The 23,128-nt window shown below is 68.5% G+C and overlaps 6 protein-coding genes across 10 annotated transcripts; 5 read left to right on the top strand and 1 right to left on the bottom strand.

The window, feature by feature from the left end:
• Positions 1–275: 275 nt before the first annotated feature.
• On the top strand, positions 276–5,496 carry ADAMTSL5 (ADAMTS like 5). Of its 3 annotated transcripts, none has more exons than XM_087769291.1 (12): positions 276–456; positions 1,377–1,446; positions 1,529–1,689; positions 2,101–2,161; positions 2,245–2,353; positions 2,449–2,576; positions 2,676–2,799; positions 3,433–3,516; positions 4,091–4,254; positions 4,350–4,581; positions 4,824–4,895; positions 4,977–5,496. In XM_087769291.1, the coding sequence occupies exons 1-12, from the start codon at positions 398–400 to the stop codon at positions 5,288–5,290; spliced, it is 1,578 nt and encodes a 525-aa protein (XP_087625417.1). In that variant the 5' UTR covers positions 276–397; the 3' UTR covers positions 5,291–5,496. The 3 variants fall into 3 exon arrangements, with proteins under 3 accessions (XP_087625417.1, XP_087625418.1, XP_087625416.1); XM_087769292.1 differs by having other exon boundaries at positions 4,338–4,389; XM_087769290.1 differs by having other exon boundaries at positions 4,338–4,581; positions 4,977–5,494.
• Positions 5,497–6,329: 833 nt separating this feature from the next.
• Positions 6,330–8,748, top strand: LOC148054324 (CTD small phosphatase-like protein 3). Of its 2 annotated transcripts, XM_087769510.1 has the most exons (9): positions 6,384–6,802; positions 6,885–6,978; positions 7,046–7,130; positions 7,199–7,291; positions 7,587–7,649; positions 7,766–7,845; positions 7,926–8,052; positions 8,146–8,241; positions 8,350–8,748. In XM_087769510.1, the coding sequence occupies exons 1-9, from the start codon at positions 6,514–6,516 to the stop codon at positions 8,410–8,412; spliced, it is 990 nt and encodes a 329-aa protein (XP_087625636.1). In that variant the 5' UTR covers positions 6,384–6,513; the 3' UTR covers positions 8,413–8,748. The 2 variants fall into 2 exon arrangements, with proteins under 2 accessions (XP_087625635.1, XP_087625636.1); XM_087769509.1 differs by having other exon boundaries at positions 6,330–6,802; positions 6,885–7,130.
• A 684-nt stretch (positions 8,749–9,432) lies between these two features.
• Positions 9,433–18,755, bottom strand: PCSK4 (proprotein convertase subtilisin/kexin type 4). Its single transcript, XM_087769638.1, has 15 exons — positions 16,771–18,755; positions 14,982–15,086; positions 14,796–14,891; positions 14,510–14,638; positions 13,781–13,857; positions 13,561–13,649; positions 12,838–13,175; positions 12,548–12,760; positions 12,197–12,297; positions 11,727–11,830; positions 11,435–11,552; positions 11,022–11,201; positions 10,600–10,724; positions 10,147–10,266; positions 9,433–10,065 (listed from the first exon to the last, which is right to left on the bottom strand). The coding sequence occupies exons 1-15, from the start codon at positions 16,981–16,983 to the stop codon at positions 9,686–9,688; spliced, it is 2,388 nt and encodes a 795-aa protein (XP_087625764.1). The 5' UTR covers positions 16,984–18,755; the 3' UTR covers positions 9,433–9,685.
• REEP6 (receptor accessory protein 6) lies at positions 15,831–20,694 on the top strand. 2 transcript variants are annotated; one of them, XM_087769627.1, is made up of 5 exons: positions 15,831–16,024; positions 18,753–18,846; positions 19,117–19,255; positions 19,546–19,714; positions 20,498–20,694. In XM_087769627.1, exons 1-5 carry the CDS (start codon positions 15,910–15,912, stop codon positions 20,542–20,544), a joined length of 564 nt encoding a protein of 187 aa, XP_087625753.1. In that variant the 5' UTR covers positions 15,831–15,909; the 3' UTR covers positions 20,545–20,694. The 2 variants fall into 2 exon arrangements, with proteins under 2 accessions (XP_087625753.1, XP_087625752.1); XM_087769626.1 differs by lacking the exon at positions 20,498–20,694 and having other exon boundaries at positions 19,546–20,491.
• Positions 20,695–20,833: 139 nt separating this feature from the next.
• CUNH19orf25 (chromosome unknown C19orf25 homolog) lies at positions 20,834–23,068 on the top strand. Its single transcript, XM_087769637.1, has 3 exons — positions 20,834–20,934; positions 21,640–21,812; positions 21,891–23,068. Exons 2-3 carry the CDS (start codon positions 21,665–21,667, stop codon positions 22,085–22,087), a joined length of 345 nt encoding a protein of 114 aa, XP_087625763.1. The 5' UTR covers positions 20,834–20,934; positions 21,640–21,664; the 3' UTR covers positions 22,088–23,068.
• On the top strand, positions 22,420–22,893 carry LOC148054323 (toll/interleukin-1 receptor domain-containing adapter protein-like). Its single transcript, XM_087769723.1, has one exon. It carries the CDS (start codon positions 22,420–22,422, stop codon positions 22,891–22,893), a length of 474 nt encoding a protein of 157 aa, XP_087625849.1.
• Positions 23,069–23,128: the final 60 nt, after the last annotated feature.

Here is a 23,128-nt window from a genome sequence, read left to right as displayed (position 1 = left end):
GGTGCTGGGTACGAGGGGGGGGTGGACACCCCAAGCGAGGGGGTCCTGTCTGCCCCTTCCTCACTGCATTGGGGGCTGGGGGGGTCCCGGGGGGACGCAGATGCTGCGCAGCATCTGCTCCCCCCCGGGACCCCCCCAGCCCCCCTGTACCCACCAGAGCTCCGGGCCCCGAAGGGTTAATGGGCGGCCGGGGAGGGCTGGGCGCACCTTTGGGGCTGGATATTAATAACGCAGCGGGGAGGGACGGGAGAAGAGCGGTGGAGGGGGGGGAAAAAAGCCTCGCCCGGCCCCCCCTGGAGCTGCGCAGGCGATGCCCGATCGTCCCCGGTCCCCCTTCCCCGCCACCGAGACGCCAGGCCAGGACTGAACCGCTGGGACGCCCCGGACGAGGGGCGGCATGGCCGGGTGGGGGTATCGGGGCTGCCTGGTCCCCCGCAGGGGACCCCACGGTACCGGGTAAGGTCCTGATTTCTGCTTAACCCCTCGCGGACCCCCCAAGACTCCCCCCCCTCCACACCCTGCCCGGGGTCAGCTCCGCTCCTGCAGGTAAACTGAGGCACGGGGTGCCCCCCGCCACGGCCGCCAGCGGGGTCTGGGCATCACAGGACCCTCCCCGGGACCCCCCGCCCCGGAGCGACGGCACCGGGACCCCCCCGCGACCCCATCCCCTGCCGTGCCAGGGGGACCCAGGCGTCCGGGGCTGCGGGCGGCCACTCGCGATCCCCCAGTCCCCGTGGGAGCTGTGCGGCGGGAGGAAACCGGCTCGGCTGGGGGATTCCCCAACGCGGGGCTGGGACTTCTGCACCCCCTGCACCCCCTGCACCCCCCGGCTGGGCAGGTTGGGCACTCCAGGGTCGGGCGCTTTGGGCCCCGGGGGGTCCCCTGCTGCCCCCCATCCCACTCCCCCCATGGCGGGGCCGGATCCGGATCAGGGAGCGACATGGAGTCCCGGGGCCCCGCTGCGCAGGTCTGGTCCTGTCCCGGCAGGCAGCGAGCCCAGTCAGCTCCCCACCGTGGGTGCGGTGGTGCCGTCTCCCCGTGCCCGGAGCCGCGTGGGCACATGTGCGGGACGTGGCGTTGCCCGCTCGGCTGCACCCCCCCGCCTGGCCCTGCTCGGGGTCGGAGGCCCCGGCGTTGCCGTTGTGGCACCAGACCCCACATCCCCGGCTGGTGCCGGCGGCGGCGGGGACCCTCCCGCTGCGTCTCGTCTCGCCTCCATCTCGCCTCCTTCCCCCTCGCTGGGGTCCCCGTGGGGGATGCAGTGGTGGCCCCCGCCTCGACAGCGCTGGCGGCACCGATGCCAGGATGTGGGACACCTCGCTGCCGGCCCCCCGCTCCCTGGGGACGGTGGGGCTCAGGGCTCTCTGCTCCCGCAGGCGCCCGTGGCCGTGGCGGCTGCTGCTCCTGGCCTGGCTCAGCCTGGGCTGCGGCATCGGCACCGCGCAGGTGAGGGGTTCGGGGTGCACGGCGGCACCCCCGGGCTGCTCCAGCCCAGCCCCGGCGCTGACCGTCACCTTCCTCCATGCAGGGCCCAGCCCTGGGGACGCCGGTGCGGGTCCCCAAGCCCCCAGCCCCTGCTCGACCCCGCCGGCAGCCGGCCCGGGGCGCCTGGGGGCCCTGGGGACCCTGGAGCTCCTGCTCCAGCTCCTGTGGGGACGGCGTCGCCCTCCGCACCCGGAGGTGCCTGCGGTGAGTGGGGGTTGGGGCAGCACGGCCCCCCGGGGTGTCCCCACTCCCCCCGCAGCACCCACGCCCCGCGACACGGCTCTGCCACGGCCTCCACGCGCGTCCCTGCAGGCCCCGGGCACCGCGCTGTGCCCTGGGCAAATGCCAGCCTGATTTCGGAGGGGAAGGGATCAGGGGGAGCTGGACCCTGCCGCCCCCATCCTGGGGTGCAGGATGCAGCCCCATGCGAGACATCGTGGTCCCTGCTCCTGCTCCCCCATGGGGATGCATCACTCCCAGCCCGGTGCAGCTCCGTGGCTCGGTGGTGGCCTGGCCCCGGAGACCGGGAGAATCGCCATGTGGGACGCCGGGTGCAGGCAGGGATGCTCGAGGGGGCCAAGCCCCGGCCCCGCTGCGCTGACGCTGTGGCCACAGGTCTGCCGAGGAGGAGCCGTGCACGGGCGACCCGCGGCAGTACCGGCTCTGCCAGCTCCAGGTGAGCGTTGCGAGGGCCACGGCACCAGCATGGTCGCAGTTGCAGTCCCGGTGCCGTGGGGCTCCATGTTGCTGCTCCCGCAGGGCTGCCCCAGCGGCTCGGTGCCCTTCCGTGCCATGCAGTGCTCCCTCTACGACAACAAGCCCGTCCTGGGCACGCCGGCCCGGTACCGCTGGGTGCCCTTCCATGGAGGTGAGTCCCGGGGTGGCGGGTGGCATCGCCGGGCTGACCGGGGGCCATGGCTGCCACCGGCGTCACCCCCTTCCCTTCCCGCCCGGCTCCGGCAGCCCCCAACGTCTGCGACCTCAACTGCCTGGCCGTGGGGCACAACTTCTACTACACCTTCGGCCGGGTGCTGGACGGCACCCGCTGCGGCCCCGGCTCCCCGGACCTCTGCATCAGCGGGCGCTGCCTGGTGTGTGCGCGCGGGGCTGGGACCCCCCGGGACCCCCGGGACCCCCGGGACCCCCAGCCCTGAGCCCCCACCCTGAGGCCGCCTCTCGGCTCCCTGCAGAGCGTGGGCTGCGACGGGATCCTGGGCTCGGGCGCGCGGCCTGACGCCTGCGGCCAGTGCGGCGGCGGCCACGACACGTGTCTCTTCGTGCATCGGCTTTTCCAGGGCACGGACCCCTCCTCCGGTGAATGAACCATTGCCCCGGCCCCCTCCATGGGTGAATGCTTTGGCTCTTGGCTCCCCTGTCCTCCTGTCTGCGTCCCCAAGGCATCGCCTGGGTCCCTCGTCACCCTGTCCCCTCTCCATCTGCCCCATCGCTGCCGGCACATCGTCCCTGCTCCCTTCCTGTCCCCAACATGTGGGGACAGGGACAGCGGGCTCAGAGGAGGCCCCTTGCTGGGGTGATTTTGTCCCGTTGCAGAGGGTATCTCTCCTCCAGGGGCTGAGGGGGTCTCTGGGGCACCCCTGTGGTCCACGGGGTCCCCAGGGGAGTTCAGAGGTCCCTGGGGGCACCCAGGGTCGGAGTGGTCCATAGCCAGTGTCCACAGGCCGCCTGGCCAGGCTGTGGGGACGATGCTGCCTGTGAGGACAGACGGCCCCGGGTGGCACCCCAGGGCCATTGCCGGGTGCCCCAGATGTCCCAGCACGTGGGGCCCGGCTGGGTTAACGCTGCTGGTGGCTGGGACGGGGCTGGGGCTGCCCCAGACCCAGAGCTCCCCCATGCCCAGTCCCCTCCCGCCCCAGCCCTGGCCCCCCGTCCCCGGGCTGTCCCCTCGCGCCGTGCCCCGGCTCTGCCCTGACTCTGCCCCCCCGCCAGGTTATTTTGGGTACGTGAACGTGACCAAGATCCCGGCTGGGGCCACTCACATCAAGGTGACAGACAAGAGCCGCAACTACCTCGGTAGGACGTGTCCTGTCTCCGTCCCAGTCAGTCCCAGTCCATCCCAGCCGGTCCTGGTTGGTGCCACCCGTGGGCGCAGGCAGGGCGGGGCAGGGGGGGGCCGTGCCGTGCCGGTTCCCCCACTCAGACGCTGTTCTGAGCATCGGGGGTTCAGTGAACGCGCTGGCACTCGCGGCGCCTTTCCAGAGGCCGTGGCCGTGGGGTTTGGGAAGGGCTGAGCTGGAGCGGGGCCAGGCCAGCCACCACGGGACAGGACCGGGATCCCCGTCCCCAGACCCCTTCCGTCCCCCTCCCCAAGCAGCCAGGGCCCCATCCCCGCCGCGACCAGGGCTTGGGGGCTCGAGGGGTTTTGCACACCAGGGTTTGGCTCCGGCTTGGGACCGAAGCCAAGTTCTTACAAGAAAGCAGATTTCTCCCGAGCCCCGACCGCAGCTCTCCCAGCCCACGCTGCCCTCCCCGCTCGGGAGAGGCCTCCGGCGGGGACCCAGGCGTCCGGGCTGCCCCCAGCCCAGCCCAGCGCGGGGGGCCCAAGGACCGTGCGGTGCTCGGCCCCTGGACGCGCTCCCTCCCGCAGCCCTGATGACGAGTGATGGGCACTACGTGCTCAACGGGGACTGGTCCATCGCCTGGCCGGGGCCGTACGAGGTAGCCGGCACCCAGCTGCACTATGCCCGGGCCCCCGATGGCACCGAGAGCCTGGAGGCGCCCGGGCCCACCGACGAGGATCTGCACGTGATGGTGAGGGCAGGGCCAGCGTGCGGATGGGGGCAACTGGCCCCCGGCCCCCATCACTCCCCTTAGCTCTGCCCCTGCCCACGCAGGTCCTGCTGCAGGAGCCCAATCCTGGCATCGAGTACCAGTTCTGGCTGCCCCGTGAGCACCCCCAGCCTGGCCGTGGCGACACCAGCCCCCTGCGGCAGCCCCAGCCCCGGGGGGCCGGCAGCCCCCCACCCCGGGAGCCCCCGGTCACCCTGGCCCCCGTGCCGCCACCCCGGCCTGGGGGCTCTGCCATGGAGCCACCACCGAGAAGCCCCCCTGGCCGGAGCGGGGCCGGGGCTGCCGCAGGTGCCTGCTCCCCCACGGGGGTCCCCACAGTCCCTGCACCCCTGGGCTCTCTGCTGCAGGGAGGGTCCCGGAGAGCCCCAGGCGTTCTCCATGAGATGGGGACCCTAAAAAAGGGCCCCCTGACTTAACCCTCCCCGGGACCCTTGGGAGCCTGGCGTGTCCCCCCTCTCCGCCGCAGGAGGGGGTTTTGGGGGTGCCATGTCCCCTCTCCCCCCTGAACCGCTGCAGCTTTGCCCCCACAGGGCGATGCGGGAGGTGCCGCCCGGCCAAGGGACGCTCCCAGCGCATCCGGCACTTCTGCCAGAGCGACTTTGGTGAGTGCCAGGGACGGGAAGGGGCTCGGGGCGATGGTGGGGGACATGCCCGGCTCAGGGTGCCCTGTGCTCGCCCCGCAGTCTTCCAGGGCCGGATCCTGGCATGGCGCTTGGTGGGGCAGGAGACGCGCTACGAGGTGGAGGTGAAAACGCCGTATCGGCACCGCTTCCCACTGGTGCCCCGGGAGTACCTGTGGGTGCCCAACACCTGCGGCTGCCCCCCGCTCCGGGAGGGCGGCGAGTACCTGCTCATGGCGCGGCGGCACGTCAACTATGAGCGCACGCTCAACCGCATCCTGCTGCAGGACGACGGCTACGCCCGGCCGTGGACGCCCCGCGAGGACCGGCTGGTGCGGGAGGCAGCCCGGCACTGCCCCCCGCCCAGGCCGCCCTGAGCCCCCCGGCTCCATCGCCTGGGGAGGGGGCGGCCAGCGGGACCCCAAGGGTGAACCCGGGGGCTGGAAACGCTCCTGCCCTGCGCTGAGCCCCGTCCATGGCCATGGAGGCGCTGGGGCCCCCGGGGCCCCCGTCCTGCCCTCCGCCCCGTGCCGGGCATCTCGCCGTCCTTGGGGTCGCTTGGCTGCGGGGGGGTGGAGGAGGGTGGTAATTTATTTTTTGGCAGAAAATAAACCTGTATATCACCTCGCTCGCTGCGTGCCCCTTCCCGCCTGGAGCCGGCCCAGGGCGTCCCATGCCCTCCCCACCCGCGGGTGCCCGGGCAGGGGGTCCCCTCCCGCATCCCCCTGCGGAGCCCCCGGCACAACGCAGCCGCCCGGCAGCGTGTCCCTGTCCCCGAGATGGACACCTGCCAGGCTCTGCCTTTCGAGGTCGGGGACCCGCCGCTTATCTCCCTTCCGGCGGAGGCGAGCGGGTGCCTCCCTGTGCCGGAGCCCCCTCGCCCGTAACCCAACCCGCGGGCGGGTGGGCGCAGCCACGGGGCCCACACGGGGACAGGACGTGCCCGGGGTGCTGCGGGGACGGCGACCCTGGGAGCGTGGCGCTGGGCACCCTGGGGTGCGTCGCCCGCTCGGGGCTCCTGGGGTGGTCTCGGACCCAGCCGGGGCTGGGTTTGGAGCCGGTGCTGGGGAAGGGCTGAGCTCTCCCAGCTCGTGTTGCTGGTGATTGTTCCCAAACTGGGCACAGGGCTGGGGCTGCAGCAGGGGGGTACCTGGGGTGGGTGCCCTGGGGTGCCCCGGGTGGCGGCTGCCAGCCCAGGAGGGTCCTTAGCGCAACGGGTAATTAATCACCAGGAGCCAGAGGTGAGCCCTGGGGGCAGCTGGGGCTCTGTACTGGGCTCCCCAGCTGGTCCCAGTAACGCCTGGGTGCTCTGGAGCACAGGTGGAGGCACCTTGGGGTGATTAGGGCTGGAAAGGTGCCTCCACCCTATAAAAGTGCCCCCTCCCACCCCCCATGGCTGTTTTAGGGCTGCTGGGGGGGTCTGTCCCTGGCTGGGGGGGAGGGTCTGCTGGGTCCTCGGGGGTCCCCGGGGTGGGGCAGCACCCCCAGCTCCAGCAGCTCTTTCGGAGCAAGCAATGCCTGGTAGCCCCGGGGCTGGGGCTCTGCACTGTCACCTTCGGGCGTCCCGTGCTTGGAGTGTCCCTGTCTGGCTGTCCCCGCCATGGCGGATTTGGGGACAGTCACCCCGCACGCAAAGAGACCCCGCAGGGAGAGGAGCGGGGACCTGGGGCTCTCGGCCACCAAGGCTGGGGCTCGCCAGCGGGCCAGGAGCCGGCAGAGAGAAGGGGACCAGGGGGAGCGTTGCCCACTGTGGGGCTGGGACCCCTGGCAGCCTGTCCCGTGTCCCCCCTTGGCACGCGTCACCCCCAGGAAGGGCCGGCTGGCAAAGCTGCGGCTCGAAGGGGAGCAGTGCAGGCCCACGTCTGCTCCCCCCTGCCCCAGGGAAAGGGGTGAGCGCAGCCCCTGGGGCCGATCCCTGCCTGGGGAGGGGGGTGCCCCAGGCTGCACTGACGGGACCCCTCTGTCCCACAGAGCCTGCGAGCCCCCCGCTGCAGCCCTGCTATAGGGGCGCCTACTTCTCGGGGCTCCCTGCGGACGAGCGCCAGGACCTCGCCGCCCCCAGCCTGTGAGTATGCGGGAGGGGGTCCCCGCGGCCCTGCTGCACCGCCGACCCTCTGCCTTCCTCCGGCCAGGCTGGTCCCCGCGGCCCCGGCGCCCGGCAGGGAAGGTCCCCGGAAGACCCGCAGCACGCTGGAGCGCAGCCTGGTCCTGGAGCTGGTGAGCTGGGGGGGCTGGGGGGGCTGCGGCCCCGGGGCCAGGGTCTGACTCTGTTCCCCGCCCTGCAGGAGGGGACCCTCGTCTGCTCCTCCATGCTCGCCGGCTGGCAGCGCGGTGCCGCGGCCACCTTCACCACGGTCTTCCAGGGAGACTCCTACGAGGTGGGCGCCCATGTGCTGGCGGTGGGACAGCGGGGTGCTGGGTCCCCGGGGCTGTGGCTCAGGGCTGTGAAGAGCCACGGTGTCCACGTGTCCTCTGTGCCTCTGCCCTTCCCTAGCAGCCGGAGGAGAAGTGGGCCCCTGGGGCTGAAATCCCAGGGGAGAGGGTGGCCGAGAGACCCCTGGGATCCTGCTCAGGGCGCTGGCCCTCCTCTTGGGGGTCACCTTGATGTCAGGACATGGGTGCTGGTGTTTTGGTCCTTTTCTGGGGCTGCCTGGAGATGCTCTTCCCTTCCAGGTCCACGTGAAGCTGCGTCCCCACGTGCAGCAGTTCCTGGAGAGCCTCTCGAAGACCTACGAGGTACCTGGAGCCCCTGTGTTCCCCGGGGTCTGCGGAGAGCCGGCGGGGCGCCGCTGCTGCGGCGGGGCGGGGGGGACTCGGGCAGCCTGCGCAGGGACCTCCGCCTGCTCCCCCAGATCTTCATCTTCACAACCGCGAAGCAGGACTACGCCAAGAAGGTCCTGGATGTGCTGGACCCCAAGAAGAAGCTGATCAGGTGATGGCCTTGGTGAAACCCCGCTGGGGACCTCCCCTGTGGCAGGGACCGGTCCCCACGGGCTCTGCCTCCCCCTCCAGGCACTGCCTCTCCCAGCGGGACTGCCTCTGCGCCCGGGGCTGCTACTGGAAGGACCTGACCCGCCTGGGCAGGGACCTGGCCAAGACGGTGGCCTTGGACCACACCATCCAGGGCTTCCCCACCCAGGTACCGGCAGCACCGGGGCGGTGGTTTGGGTGCACCGGGAGCACCACGGCTGCGGCGGCTCCTCCATGGCCAGCGCTCGCCCTCTCTCCCCAGGCTGCCAACTGGATCCCAGTGCCGAGGTGGTGGGGGGACCCGCAGGACAAGGAACTGCTGCGCCTCCTCCCGCTGCTGGGACAGCTCGGCCGGCCGGTGAGGACCGGGGTGCTGGGGAGAGGACGGGTGCCCTGGGCTCCCGGGGCAGGGTGGTGGGACCCCCCCGGGCACAGCCCTCCCCTATCCCCCTCTCTCCCCGCGCAGGATGACGTGCGCACCGAGATCCAGCGGCGCTTCCCACACCGCCGGCTGCCCGCCGAGGACTAGGCTGGCCCGGGCAGAGGGGAGCAGGACGGAGAAAACCCCTCGGAGGGGCCGGCGGGGCTCACACCGCTGCGGGGGAAGCCGCGCTCCAGTGCGTCCGGGCTCTAACTCGTCCCGTGGCGCTGGGCTGGTGGGGGTTTCGGCAAAGCCGTCACCCCCAGGCCTCTCCCTTGGTTTCTGCAACCGCAGGCTGCTGCGCGGGTCCCAGGCTGTCCCCGGGGCGGGGGTCCCACTGGGGAGAGCCCCTGGCCCTCGGCTGCCGCTTGAGGGAGAGCTCCGTCCCGGCTCCCTCCTGCCTGTGCTCTGTAAGGTCCGGCCGAGGGCTGGCTTTGTGGCTGATTACACGCTTGGACAAAGGTCTCGCTCTCTTCTGTAACTCCTCAGCTGTGCAAACACGGGGATGGCACAGCCGGTGGGGGGACAAACCGTCCCCACCCTCCAGTGCTGCAGCCGTGCCCCGGGGCAGCCATGGTCCTGCGGTGGGGAGGCTGAGCCCCGCGCGGTGCTGGTGCCCCCGGGAGGGCCCCAGCTGGCAGCTCTCCCCGTGCCCGTCCCAGCCCTGCCTGGTGCCGCGCTGCGTGCCAGGGCGCAGCTGCTGCTGTGCCGCTGCCAGCCCCAATGGGACAGCGAGGGCCCAGGGCGCTCGTCCCCGCTGCTGTGGAGGGGGGAGCGCAGGGCGGCCGCGGGGTGCCCCAACCCCTGGCACCCCTTTTTTTACAGACGAAAAGCTGCTGGTAAACAAGAGCTGGGGACCGCGCTGTGCAGCAGCGGTGTGGGTCCGGGCTGTCCTCCCTGAGCAGCGGTTTGGAGTCCGGCCACCTCCGCTCTGCCAAAAGCGGCACGGGCTCGCGGCTGAGCGCGCTGGAGGAGCTGGCTGCGGTCACTCGGGTGCAGCTGTTTGGAGAGGAGTCGCATCTCCTCCTCCCCACGGCCCTCCGCGCCTGGGAAAGGGCACGGGGCTCCCAGCTGCGCAGCACGGCCCCTCTGGAAATAGCTCTTCCCAGCAGCGTGCCAGGCCGGGCCCCCCGGCACGGCCCGGGTCCCCGGGGCCTGCAGGGGGACGAGCCAGGAGGAAGGAGGCCACCACCCGTGTCCCTGCCCATGCACGGAGCTGGACACGCGGTGGGATCAGCCCAGGCGCTGCTGGGAAGGGAAGTCACCCTTGGGAGAGGGCTGTCCAGAAAGGCAACAACCTGTTTATTTTGGAATCGGGGTGAGGGCAGCTCTGTCCCAGGCTGGGATCCGGCCACCTGTGTCCATGCAGCCCAGGCCGGTGTCACGCTGTCCTTCCAGCCTGGGGACAGCAGGAGTGACCTTTCACGACGCAAAAGGCCACACGGTACGTGACACAGAGGGTGGCTGAGAGGATCAGGCCCCCGCAGATGAGGACAGGGAGAAGGTCCCCCTGCAGCCCCTCCGCAGGGGGGAAGCCCTGCAGAGGGGAGCAGGAGTGGGCGAGCTCGTCGAAGGTGCGGGCGGGGGGACAGGCCGTGCAGTTGTTGGCCGAAGCGCCCTGGCACGCGTAGCAGGAGGGGTGGCAGCTGGCGCAGACGCGGGCCGCGTTCGTGGCGGCAGCTCTCCGGGTACGGCCGTAGTAGCGCGGAGGGCAGTAGGACAGGCAGGAGTGCTGGTAGGCGTACAAAGAGCTGCCGCACTCTGCGGAGGGACGGTGGCGTGAGCCAGGCTGCGGGGCCAGCTGGGGCTGTGAGCACCGTCCCCTCCTGCCCAAAGACTCACCCTCGCACGCTCCCTGCGCGTCCCGCCTGAGGCACTCGTCCACGGCAGAGGCCGCAAAGCGCCTGGCTGTCATGTCCTCGTCTGTGCCGTGGAGGTGGAGGACGAAGCCGGTCAGCAGACCTGGGGGCAGGAGGGACAGGACTCGGTGCTGGCGGGAGCCGTGTTCCCGCCTTCCAGGGTTTGGGATCTGTGGTGGATGTGGGGCTGGTAGCTCCGGGGCCACGTGGAGGAGAGCAAGCCGTGCCCCCTTCCTGGCTGTGTGCTGGCTGGGGAGACCCCCAAAACAAACAAACGTGGCCCTGCAGAAAAAGAGGGCTCTGGGCAGACCCTGCGCCCAGGAGGAGCAGGAAGAGGACAAGCCAACGAGCTGCTCATCAAAGAGGAGGCAAGAACAACCGGGCGCTGGGTGACCTTGGGGAATGGGGTTCACTCCCCGGGGCCCTGGGCACCCACCTGTGTTATAGGCATCGCCCTTGTTCTCTAGCCGGAGTGTCCAGGTCCCGTTGGGGTTCTCGTCCCAGAAGTGTGTGGACATGAAGGTCCAGTCCTTGTAGCCCTGAGGGCTGGTGTCGTACGGGCTGGAGGAGAGGAGAGGAGAGCTGGGAGTGACGGCCCAGGGGCTGGAGGGGAGCGCTGCAGGCCCTAGAGTCACCCTGTTCTGGCTATAAGGGGGCACTGCCAAGACGTGGCTGGGGCCACAAAGGAGTTTTGGGGATGGTGAACCCGTTCCCTGTGGGGGCCAGAAGCAGCCGCTTCAGTGCGGGGGAGAATCTCCTGGCCCCAGGAGAGGCCGTGAGAGGAGGAGCCCCTCTGTCCCCAGCAGCTGGTGAGTCTCACCGCCACATGCTCCCTGCGAGCTCGCAGAGCGCCCTTACCGCACGGTCACCAGCGTGGACGTGGTCCCCATCGGGCTGGTCAGAGCGATCACCAGGTCCCCCCTGCGGCTGTAGGTCAGAGAGAGCTGGACCTGGACATGCTCCAGCGAGCGGATGCGCTTGGTCCTCCCCGAGCAGGAGGAGAGGTCTGTAGCGATGGTGAGCTTGGAGCCGATGTTCCTATCAAGCACAAGACAGAGGTGAGGGCATCTCTGCCCCCCCCAAGGGCATCCTGCCCCTCGCCACCCCGTGGCCTCGAAGCACAGCCCTGTGGCTACAGCAGGAGCCGTGCAGCACAGACCGCTTTCTGGGAAGCATCGCTTGTTCCCGCAATGGGCACAGCACGACTTCGCTACAAGAAAGCCCCTGTGTGAGCTTGCGGGAGGTCAGGCCCAGGGGATGTCGTCCCTTACCGGGGGGTGCGAAGAGCCGTGACCGAACACCTCCGCTGAGGCCGAGTTCCTGCCCATGCCTTGGCCATCTCCACCAGCAGGCCAGCGTCCAGGAGCCCGTAGCCGTAGTGGTGGCTCACTGAAAAGCAGATGTCACCCAAGAGAGGACGCGTGAGCTCCTCTGTGCTGTGACAGCACCGGGGCTCCTGCCCCAGGCCTGCTGGCATGAATTTGAGGGGCAGCACGTCCCCCCGCAGCCAGGGGAGGGAAGCGGGAGCAGGCAGGGCAGGCAGCAGCTGAGCCCTGAACTCACCCTTGCGTCCGACCCCGTTCACGGCCCAGTCTTCTGCCTGCAGGTGAGCAGGCTTGGAGGTCCTGATGACGAGATGCTGCAGGTCACGCCAGGTGAGTGCCGGGCTGGAAGCAAGGAGGACTTGGGGACAGAGGTCTCTGCTTTGGATTAGCTTTTGAGGGTGAGATTTGGCTCTTCTAGCTTCTGGCGTGGGTAGGTTAGCTGTCTGGGTCTAAGCTGGTCCCCCCACAACATCCTTCACTGCCAAAATGGGAGCAACAGAGACCTCCAGAGGACAACTTGCCTCCTGCCTCTGGCCGCTCTCCCGCAGTCCTCTGGGAGAAGAGGCTGCCCCACCAGAGCCCGGGGAGACCTCAGCTCTACACCCCCAAACCTCCCTGCTAGCAGAGTCCCTCTTCCTTGTCCCTGCAGGGCCCTGGCGAGTCCCCAGGTGCTCCGTGGGGGCTGTCCCGCTGCCGCATGGCACCTACTTGGCCTCCAGCGCGAGGGCGATCATTCCTGCGGCCAGCGGGGCCGAGGCAGAGGTGCCCGTGTGCTTGTCGGTGCAGCGGTGGTGCAGGTCGGTGGTCACCTGGGGGGCAGAGGGGGGTCTCAGCACCGCAGTCGGCTGCTGGAGCAGAGGGCAGGACTGGCTGGAGTTGGGTAACTTCGGTAAATGCTCCCTCTGGGTCCCTTTGTGCTTTTTGGGGTCTAATGCAGAGCCTTTAACAAAGCCTCCCTCTCCCTCCCCAGGTAAGGAGGGCTCGGATGAGCCCGCTCTGTGCTGGGAACCGGTGTCTGCCCGAGGGTTGCTGCTCCGGTAGAGCCGGCACGGCACTCACGATCTGCACCTCACTCGTGGTCCTGCTGCTGTAGGTGGTGGTGAGGATGGCGGAGCAGCCCTCGCTGTACCAGGGCCTCCGGCCGCCTGCCAGGACGCTGCCCACCGACAGGGTGTAGATGCTGTTGGCGTACCCATCGCAGTTGCAGTTGTCGTAGTTGATCCCGCCGTTGCCGGAGGCCCAGATGAAGATGGAGCCGAGGCCACCCCGTCCCTGGCAGGAGGGAGGCAGAGGGGGTGAGCAGGGAGTCCTCGTGCCAGCGAGGTCCCCAAGGCCAGCACCGAGCTTACTTTGGTGACCCCCCTGTAGAAGGCCTCCGCGGCCAGCACGCCTGGCCCGTCCACAGTCTTCCCGTCATCCTCAGGGCCCCAGCTGGCGCTGTAGATGTGGATGTGCTGGGGGCGCAGGCTGAGGGACTGAGCCTCCACCATGTCCGTGATGGGACCGTCCAGCATCCGCACACCTGCGGGGCCAGGAGGAGGAGCGGCGGTGTCCGGGAGGCGGCAGCACTCGGGAGGCCGTGACGGCTCCGGGTGGACGGGAGCCTCGCACACGCCATGTGAACACATATATCTTGCCAGCCCCCGCTTCACCCGGTTGCCTTGAGCACCTTTCACGCGATGCTGCCCTAAGGAGATCAGGCTCCTGCAAGTCTGTGCAGCCGCTGCCGTGAGCTCGTTCCCCAGAGCTCCTCGTTAAGCCCTTTGCAATTAAGCCCAGCGGGTTCTCCTGGCTTTTAACACCATTTGCCACACTCGCTTCCGCAGGGGAGCCTGAGCCTGCACAGTGCCGGTGCTGCCTGCCGGAGCCCTGTGTTGCGGTGGGCGTTAAACCCCCAGGAGCACCGAGCCCTGCACCATGGCCGGGTGTGTGGTAACACCGCAGCACCCTCTGCCCCCCTGCAAGCTGCCGGCTCCCCCCAGAGCAGCCCCGCCTGGGGCCACGCGTCCCCCCAGGGTGCCGGAGCTGGTTCGCCGCTCCCGTCTCACCAGCGTGCCAGAGCAACGGCTCACCTCCGACTTTGGCGTTGTACGCAACGCCTGCTCCGCAGATTTGGTTGTTGGCTGCAGCCGCCACTTCTCCTGCACAGCGTGTCCCGTGCCTGCGGGGCAGAGTCAGCCCGTCAGCCGTCCTCCGCGAGGGGCGAAGGGGCCTGGGACAGCCTCAGCCCCCGGAGGGATAAAGCACCCAGCACAGGGAAATCTGCCTGGACATTCAGCCAGCAAAACTCACCGGTTCTCGTCCCCGGCGGTGTGCCTGGGCTGGGGGTCGGGGTCGTTGCTGTTGAAGTCGTAACTTGCCAGGGGGTCCTATTGCAAAAAGAGGCACCGGTCTGAGCAAACCGCCTTTTGGCGTGGGTTGTGACAGCTCGGCGCAGGCGCCTGGCGCTTCGCCCGGTGTCCGGCGGTGCAGATCGCCCTGCCTGCCCTCGAGCTCGCTGCCTGCCCAGCCCCTTCGCGCCCAGCAACCGCGTGGGGTTAACCTGGAGTTGTTAGGAACAGGGTTTCACTACAGGAGCATAACTTTGGCTGTCACTGTACTGATTCATCATACCCAGGCTCACGTTCATGAGACAGTGCAGCATGGAGAGTCACCCGAGGGTGAGCCTCACCGGCCGTGCAGTTAGGGGCGAGGACTACAAACCACTGAAATGATGTTGTTGTAAACAACTAAGAGTTACCTTTTCTTTGCTCTCAGAGCACGTGAGCGCTTACCAGCTTTACTGGCTTTGCAGCTTGCTGTAATTACATCTATTTTGGGGGCTTGAGTGCGTACAAGTCCTAACGTTTCCTTGATGTGAAAAATTCACTGCGGGAGACGCCAAACCTTTTGATCCAGCCACAGAGAGGCTGAGTTCCCACTGCAAAGTCCCACGGGCGGGACGAAGGCACCAGCTCCCACCCTCCCCTGGAGACAGCGCTCCCTGAAGGAGCGGGCTCCTGCTCAGCCCACGGTAGTTACGTAGTTGGCAGACAGGTCGGGGTGGTCCTTCTCGATCCCATCGTCCAGGACGGTCAGCACCACCCCCAGCCCGGTGTACCCTTTGCTCCAAGCAGCGAGGATGTTTAGATCGGGATTAATGTCGTTGTTCTGGAAAACGGATTAAATGTGATCAGCCCCCGGGCAGCTGGATGCGGGTGACCTTCAAGGACTCTTCTGCTGCCTCATCACTGCCGGCATTAGGCCTGTTTACGCGTCAGGGAGGTGATTTGCTGGAGGATTAGAAGAGAGAGCGGCAAAGTCTCACCATGTACCACTGTTTATGGAACCAGGGATCTGTTGGCACCACGCTGACGCTTCTCTTTGTGCGCCTCTTTACGGTTTGCTGCTCAAACCAGAGGACCTGGGTGGGAAGCAGCGTTGGCGGTGTCGGGCAGAGCCTGCCCCGCGCGGCGCGCGGTAGCCTCGGTCCCTGCAACCGCCTCCTCCCTACCTTTGGCTCTTTTGCCAGGCGCATGTTCCAGCCCCAGTGTCTGCTCAAGGCTTTCTGCCGGGTGCCGCGGTGTTTGAAATGATAATAAGGCTCTCCCTCCATCACCTGCAGGTGCAGAGAGCTGTTTTAAGAGATCGTTTCTAGACACGCAGCCGGGCTGGGGACGCGCGTGGCAGCTCCGCGCGGGCCGCGGAGATCAGGAGGAGGCGTTTAATGGGAGTCGTGCGTGGCAGGACAAGCGGAGCCCGCCGTTCGGCGGGAGAGCAGGCTCCCAGGGAAGGCCTGTGCGTGCCTTCGGGTTTCCTCGCTCGCCCGTGCACACGCAGAGGCCGTTAGCAGCCCGCAACCCTTACGCTTTCATCCGCCGCCGATGGTTTAAAAGCACTAGAGGGAATGACTGAGCGCCCTACGCTAAAGTGAAATCGGTGTCCCGCTGTGGGACGCCCACGGCGGGGACGAGCGGAGGGGGACACCGGGTGGGACGAGGGTGTGTGGAGGGGAGGTGCTGGGCTCGCCCCGGCCCCCGTCGCCCTCCCCGCGGCAGCGTGGTGGCCCACGGGCACCTGGCCCAGGCAGAGCAGGCCGTGCCGGCGGGCCAAGCCCCGGGCCTCCCACGGCCCCGCCGCCACCCGCACGGCCCAGCTGCTCAGGTAGACGCGGGGCTCGGCGGGGGCCGGTGGGGCGCCGGTGGCGACCACCACCACCATCACCAGTAGCCCCGGGATCAGCCCCGGGCCCAGCGCCGGCCTCGGCCGCGCCGCCATCCAGGCCGCGGGGCTTGAGCGGGTGTTGCCATGGCGACAGCGTGGCCCCGCCCCGCCCGGCGCGGCCCCGCCCCTCGCCCCGCCTGGCCCCGCCCCGCCGCCGCATTGGGCCGGGGCGGCGGAGGAGCCGGGCCGGTGCCGGTACCGGTACCGGTGCCGCAGCCATGGGCACGGTACCGCAGCGCCTGCAGCGCCTCCTCGATCGCCCCGGGCCGCTCGGGGACCTGCTGGGCCGCCTGGAGGCCCGCACCGGCGTCCGGCGGCTCTACCTGGCCACAGGTGCGACCGGCACCCCCCTCCCCGGCCCCGCTCCCGGCCCGCGCTGCCCGCTCCCTGCCCGCCCGTCCCGTCTGGGGGGGTCTCCGAGGGTCCCTCCTCGTTCCTGGGGCGCCCTGGCAGCCCCTCACCGCGCCCCTGGGCTCTGCGGGGGGGCAAGGGCAGGGCCCCCCCCCGGTTTGGGGGCTGCCGGGTGCGCTGGCGGAGCGGGGCCGGGGGCCGGGGGGCTGCCTGCGGGGCGGCCGCGCCACCCAGCCTCGCCACCGGCAGGCGTGAAATCCCGCACCCCGACCCGAGGGCAGGTGCACCCCGAAACCTGCGGGGTCTGCGTGTCGGAGGTCTCGCCCGGACCCTCGAGACCCCCGAGAAGCTTGGCCCTGATGGAGGGGGGTCCTCGCTCCCCAACGGGCGAGCCCCCCAAAACGTGGAGGGTCAGATCGGGCGTTGGGGATGGGAACGCCTGTCCCCGCGTCCCGCTCGCCCCGCGGGAGGGCAGAGGTCCGGCCGGCTGTTAATGAGATCCTGTTTGCTCATTAATGAGAAACCAGGCGGCATTTCCCTAGGGAGCCTCCTCCTCACCCTCGGCCCCGTGCCGCGCTCTGCCAATTTACAACCTGCCCATCCGCGTTTTCCGATCCGGTATTTTATATAAAACCTCCCCAGAGGGGCTCGGGGTTTCCCGGCTGCCCGCGTCCCGCCGGGCTCTTCCCCTGCCGTTCACCTCCCGGTGCCATTTTCTGCCCCTTTACCTGCTGCAGGGCTCGTTTTCCCGCCCCGAGGGGGAAAGGGGTCCGTGAACGGGCACGTGCTGTGTGAGCGGGCTGTGTTTGGACACGGTGCGTGGCGGTCGGGCGTCTTCCAAGCAAAATGGTGCCGGGGCTTTGGTCGTGCTCGGGTGTGATGGACTTTGGGGGTCGGGGAAGAGCGGAGGCACCACTTCCATCAAAGAGCGATGGTCCCATGGTCTCGGTCCCTGTCCTGGAAAGGAGAAGCTGCTACTCAACTAAAAATACCCGATTTCTCCCTGCCCCGGCTCTGGAGCAATTCCTGATTTGCGTTTGAACCCAGCAGGGTCGGTTCTGCATCTCCGGAGCCAGTAGCGACCCACGGCCTGCAGTCTGGAGCCCATCTTGCCTGGCCTCTGGGCAGCACAGCCAGGTCAGCCGTGCGGTGGCTTCGGCTGGGTAAAAGTCACCCTGGAGGAGGACGGTGTCCCCTTCCCAAGGCACGGGGCCAGCCGGGCTGGCCGTCATGCAGGCTGCTCGCCCTCCTTGCCGGGACAGGCTCCGGCCGCCCCCCTCAGCAGCTCTTCTCTGTATGAGAAGCCTTTCACTTGGTTTTTTGCTGTTACATAAATTTCTCTGGGGGCTAAACTTAGCCCGTGAAATCCCTTCTAAGGCTCTTGGGGGAATGAAACCCAGCGTTGCCTGAACCTGCCTGCTAGTTTTCCTTGAGGGGAGGTTTGTGATTGCGCCAAAGCCGCGTTGCTCCTGCCCGCCTCCTGGGAAAGATCCGAAGCCCCGTTCGTGCCCGGAGCCGCGGCTGCCCTGCACCGGGGGCCAGAGCAAGGCGCAGGAATGCTGCAGTGAGCAGAGCAGGGATAATCCCTCCTCCGAGCCCCGGCAAGGGCTTTCCTCTAAACCACCGGCACAGACAGGTTAAGTCCTGGCTTTCCTGCCCGCTGCAGGGCAAGGCGCTTATGTTGGTGGAGGAGCCTGTACGCGGGGTAGGGGAGACGCTGCTGGGATGTGACAGTAAATGCCCCCGGCTCCGCGCATCCCTGGGCTGCCTTCCCGCCCTCTGCCCCTTCGGGCTCTGCGTTTCGGCTGCCCTGGGCAGGCTGGGAGGGAGCTGCTGGGTGCCGGTATCTCCCTGCCCTCCGAGCCCGCCTCTGAGCGAGGGCTCTTCCCTGTGGCCACGGTTTCAGCAGCAAGGGCTCCTTGCCCCAGCTTCCCTCATCCCCTGGCTCTCCCAGCTCCGCTGATCCAGCCTCCTGCAAGCGTCTGAGGGCCGGGCAGGCTCCAAACAACCAAAGCCATGGCTTACATTTAATTTCAACAGTTTAATTTAATAACAGGGAAGCGGGATTGGATTGCTGGTTCTCAGGGGGCTGAATCCGTAATGAACAGTGGCTGCTCAGCCCAAGCACGTGGAGGGGATGTGGACAGGGAGCAGAAAGGAGCCGCGGGCTCTGGGAGCGAGGCTTGTCCTTGAACAGTCGTTATCAAAATGCCAAGTGGCTCCGAGCCCTGTGTGCAAAGGAGAAGCTCAGTCCCTTAACTTTGGACTGCAGGTGCGCGTTAAAGCCTCCGCTTCCAATGCCTCTGCAGCCTTGGCCAGGGTCCAGGCTGGCGAGGGGTCAAAAGCACTATGAGTCTGTTGTGGTGAAGTCCCTTCCAGGCCAGGGAGGGGACGAACGGTGACGGGACCAGATTGTGGCGTGCAGTTTCCCTCAGGGGCGAGCGAGCACCTGCGCTCCACGACAGACTCTGCCACGCGCCGCGACTCAGCACGGCTGCGCGAGCAGTGTGTTGGGCACCTCGGTGGTCCGGTGTGTGGAGGGTCGTACTGGAATTAACTGGGGATGGTCGTTATTCCCAACTGGAGGGTCCTGGCACGGGCCTTTTCTCACTACTGGGATGAGAAGCCTGCTCAGCAGACTGAGCCCGGGTCTCTCCTCACCATCTTGGTGTCGGCAGGTTTGTGACCGTCTTCTCTGTCCCCCCATCAGGTTCCGTGGCGTTCCTGGGGCTGTACCTTGTGTTCGGCTATGGCGCTTCGCTGCTCTGCAACCTCATCGGCTTTGCCTACCCCGCATACGTCTCGTAAGTACCGATGTCCCGGCCCAGCCTCCCTGCAGCATCTGGAAAGCATTCCCTGCCCTTAGCTGAGGGTCTCCCTGGTAAACGAACAGGCGGTTATGGTCAGGAAGCTCTTGAGACCTTCCTGCAAACACTGGGACCTGGCACAGTCCCAGCTTGGGGCAGCAGCACCCAGTAGGCAGGTTTGCTCCAGGGTTTGGAGGACTTGGGAAGGAGGTGCCCGCCCTGGCGGCAGGGCTGCCGCAGCAGTGCCCTTCCCCTCTCCTGCCGCAGCATCAAAGCCATCGAGAGCTCCAGCAAGGAGGACGACACCACGTGGCTGACATACTGGGTGGTGTACGGCGTCTTCAGCGTAGCCGAGTTCTTCTCCGACACCTTCCTCTACTGGTTCCCATTCTACTACGCTGGGAAGGTAACGGCTTCGCTGGGGGCTGCCGGTGCCAGGGTCCTCTCACCCGCTGGCTGAACTTGGATGAACCAAGCCTGGTGGGCTCTGCCCCGTTAGCGGGGTGGTGGTGGTGGCCGTGGTGGGGCCACGGTCCATCGTGGAGCTCCCTGCAGTGAGCTCCAGCCTTAGGAAGCTGCCTTTGGGCCGGGCTGGGGGGCACTGGAGCAGCTCAGCTGCTGCCCCGCCACTGCCCTCCTTCTGGGGGCTGCCTGCCCTGCCATCTTCCAGCTCTGGAGCGTCTCTCCTCCCCGCAGTGCCTGTTCCTGGTGTGGTGCATGGCCCCCGTGTCCTGGAACGGGTCACAGGTGCTCTACCAGAACGTCATCCGGCCCTGCTTCCTCAGGCACCACCAGACCGTGGACAACATGCTGGGCAACCTCAGCACCAAAGCCCTGGATGTGGCCTCCAGCGTCACCCGAGAAGGTAACGCGGGTCCCCCGGTCCCCGCTGTCCTGCTCCGTGTCCGGGGCAGGCGGTTTTCCCTGGAGCACGGCCCGGCTCCGCTGGGACACGGGCAGCTCTCTTTTTACTGGCAAGCGGCCGCCTCTCCGTGACCGTGGGCCATGCTCTCACAGCCACAGCCCCGTCCCCCCGCGGTGGCAGGAGCCGAGCCGGGGGTTCGCTCTCCCCACTCTGTAATTCTCTCTCTTCTCTTTGCGCCTCGCGGTCGGTCCAGTCCTGCAGACTCTGGTCAGCAGCAGAGCCCGGCTGGCGGCCGAGGTGGCACCGCAGCTCAGCTTGTCTGTATGTAAGAGCCGCGGCTGCCGCTGAAGGGAGAAGGGGCCGTTTGGCGTGAATCGCCCCACCGGCTACCACCAGCCACTTGGCCGGATCCTGCGGCTGACTGCGGCCACCTTGGCACTGGCCAAACCGAGCTCCTGCTCTTGCAGCCGCCGGCGTGGCTCGCGCGCAGCCGTCCCTTTCTCCCTTGGCGCGGGTAGAGCAGGCGCTTTCCCTCCTGCTTTTCTGTAGCCAGACCCCTGAGCCGCGCGTCCTCCGTCGGCCTCGCTGTGTCTGCGTGTTCCCCAGCCAACCTGGGGCTCCCGTTCAGGTGCAGGCAGCTGCCCGCTGGTGCCGGGGAGGGCAGGAGCTGTAGCGGGAGAGGGAAGGGAACGGGATGGTGAAGCATGGCCGGCGTGGGCTTCACCGGCTGGGTGGCCATTGCTCCGGAGACGGGTCCTAACGCCATCCCCGTGTCTCCTGCAGCCTCCAGAGCAGCCTTGAACCTGGCGGAGGAAGCAAAGAGCAAGTGAGAGGGGTCCCAGGTGCTGAGGGCCCAGGCCTGGGCCTGGGCCTGGGCCTGGGCCTGGGCCCCGGCCCCGGCCCCGGCCCCGGCCCCGCTCGGCCGGTCCCGGCCGAGCGGGGCCCAGACCCGGGCCCAGGCCCCACCGTTTCTACCCCTAATAAACCCCCGGGACCCCCCCCGGTGAACAGCCTCTCCCGTGTGTTCCCTACGCGCGGCTCCTTTAAGAACGGGAGCGGGCGGTGCCTTTAAGAGAGCGGGTGGGGCCCGGGGCGGGGTGACGTGGCTACGGGGGCGTGGCGGAAGTGAGGTAGAGGGGAGGGGCTACTGTGGCCCGGAGGGGGGCGGCGGCGTGGCTGGCTGTGCGTCCGTCCGTCCGGAGAAACGGGCGGCGGAGGGGGTCTGTCCGTCCGTCTGTCCGTCCGGGGGGTGGGGGGCGGAGGGAGCCGGTCTGTCTGTCCTGGGGTTGTGTGGCTCTGTCTGTCTGTCCCGAGGAGGGTGGGGAGTCTGTCTGTCCCGGGGGGCAGGGAGGGGCCTCTGTCCGTCCTGAGGGACGGTGCGGGGCTCTGTCTGTCTGTCTGTCTCTCCTGGAGTGGACAAGGAGGGGGGGGCTCTGTCTGTCTGTCCATCCGTCTGTCTAGGGGGGCAAGGAGGGGGTCTATCCGTTCTGGGGCAGGGAGGGGGGGAAGTCTGTCTGTCTGTCTGACAAGCAACGAGAGGGCTGCTGTCTGTCCTGGGGCAGTGAAGGGGTCTGTCTGTCTAGTAGGGTGGGAGGGGGGAAGTCGGTCTGTCCAGGGGGAGGCAGCGAAGGGGTCGGTCTGTCTGTCTCTCTAGGGGGGAGGCAGTGAAGGGGTCTGTCTGTCTGGGGGGGGGGGGGGCAGCAAAGGGGTCTGTCTGTCTGTCTGTCTGGGGGGGCAGCAAAGGGGTCTGTCTGTCCATCTGGGTGAGGCAGCAAGGGGGTTGTGTCTGTCCGGGCAGGGGACAGGGAGGGGAGGAGGTCTGCGTGTCTGTCCGAAGGGCAGCGCGGGGGGCTCTCTCTGTCTGTCTGTCTGTCTGGCGGCCGGGGCGGGGGCAGCGCAGCCCCCTCATCCCGCCCCCCCCGCAGCCCCGGCACATGAGGCCGCCCCGTGATGAGCTCCAAGGCCAAGCGGGTGCTGCCCACCCGCCCTGACCCCCCCAGCCTGGAGCAGGCCCTGGCCGACGTGCGGGGCGCCCACCCGGCCGACCCCGTCTTCCTGCCCCCCGCGGAGCCGCGCCGGGACCCCGGCCCCTCCCCAGGTGAGTCCCCGGGGCGGCGGAGAGCGAGGCGGGGGCTGCGCCAGCCCCGCTGAGCCCCCCGCCTCTGCCCCCCGCCAGGCTCCCCCGGCCCCGCCAGGCAGGAGGCCGCCGCGGCCGAGCGGGAGCGGCTGTACCGGCAGAGCCGCTCCTACGTGGAGATGAACCAGCGACTGCAGGAATCCCGGGAGCGGCTGCGGGAGCGGCGCGAGGAGCTGCAGCAGGCGGGAGCGGCGCTGGAGCGCGGCATTTCGGAAATGAGGCAGAAAGCTTTCTGAGGCCGGCGGCCTCCCTGCGGGCAGCGCCGGTGCTCGGGGCTTTTCTCCACGGGCACCCTGGAGTGCGGCGGGCGCCTCGGGACGCCCCGCGGTTGCGGTTTCGCCTGCCCGAATCGGGGGTAGAACCGATTGCGTTGGATTTACAGGAGCCTCACGGCTGCGCGAGAGGGCCGGGGCTGTGCCGCCTTGGCAGCCCGACCTTTCCCCGGGGAGTGGCGGGACCTGGTGCCGGTGCCGGGCCGTCAGGGCGCGGCAGCAGGTTCCTGGTGCGGGAGGAAAGGCTCGGTTCCGTGCTGTCCGTGAAGTCGATGCCCTTGTCCCCGGTGGGTGGCATGTCGTCCACACCCTCGCGCCGCAGCTTCACCTATGACTTTTCCATCTGGTACTGCCCCGAGGACGACCACGTCGCCTCCCGCATCTTGGAGCGCTTGAAGAATGAGGGATTTCGGGGCTACGCAGAGCACCAGGACCAAGTGGCCGGGACGTCCATCGTCCTGACCGCCGTCGAGGTCATCGAGGCTAGCCGGGTGGCCATCCTCCTCCTCTCCGCCAAGTCCCTGGGTGACCCCTGGTGCCAGCGCGTTTCCGAATGGAACCTGTATCACATCATCCACTGCTGCGGGACCAAGATGATCCCCGTGTACGTGGGCGTGAAGAAAGCCGAGGTGCCTCCCTTCCTGCGGCACCTCATTGAGCTGGAGTACCAGACCGAGTTCTTCTTCGACCGGCTCGTGGACAGCCTGAGGGTGTCCCGGCGGGCAGGGAGCAAAACCAGGACTGCCGCGGCCTCCAAAGCGAAGAGCTGAGGGACCGGGGGTGGCTGGGGGCCGGCTTTGCAGCCTGGCCGGGGACTGACAGCCCCGCAGCGATGGTGGTGGGAGCGGAGTTATCCCGTCCTGCTAATAGAGGTGGTGGGAACGGGTCACCCCAGCACTGGGGATTGTCACAAATCTCATTAAAAGCCCTTCTCGGAGAACTGAAGATGCGCCTTTCTGTCCGCACGCCCCCGTGTCGCTTGCTGAGCTCGGAGTAAAACCTCAG

Source organism: Nipponia nippon, unplaced genomic scaffold, assembly GCF_047370975.1.
Source record: "Nipponia nippon isolate SJK-2023a ecotype South Korea unplaced genomic scaffold, ASM4737097v1 scaffold_31, whole genome shotgun sequence".
Classification (NCBI taxonomy): Eukaryota; Metazoa; Chordata; class Aves; order Pelecaniformes; family Threskiornithidae; genus Nipponia; species Nipponia nippon.
Note: the sequence above shows the minus strand (reverse complement) of the source record. Positions and strands in the feature narration are given on the sequence as shown.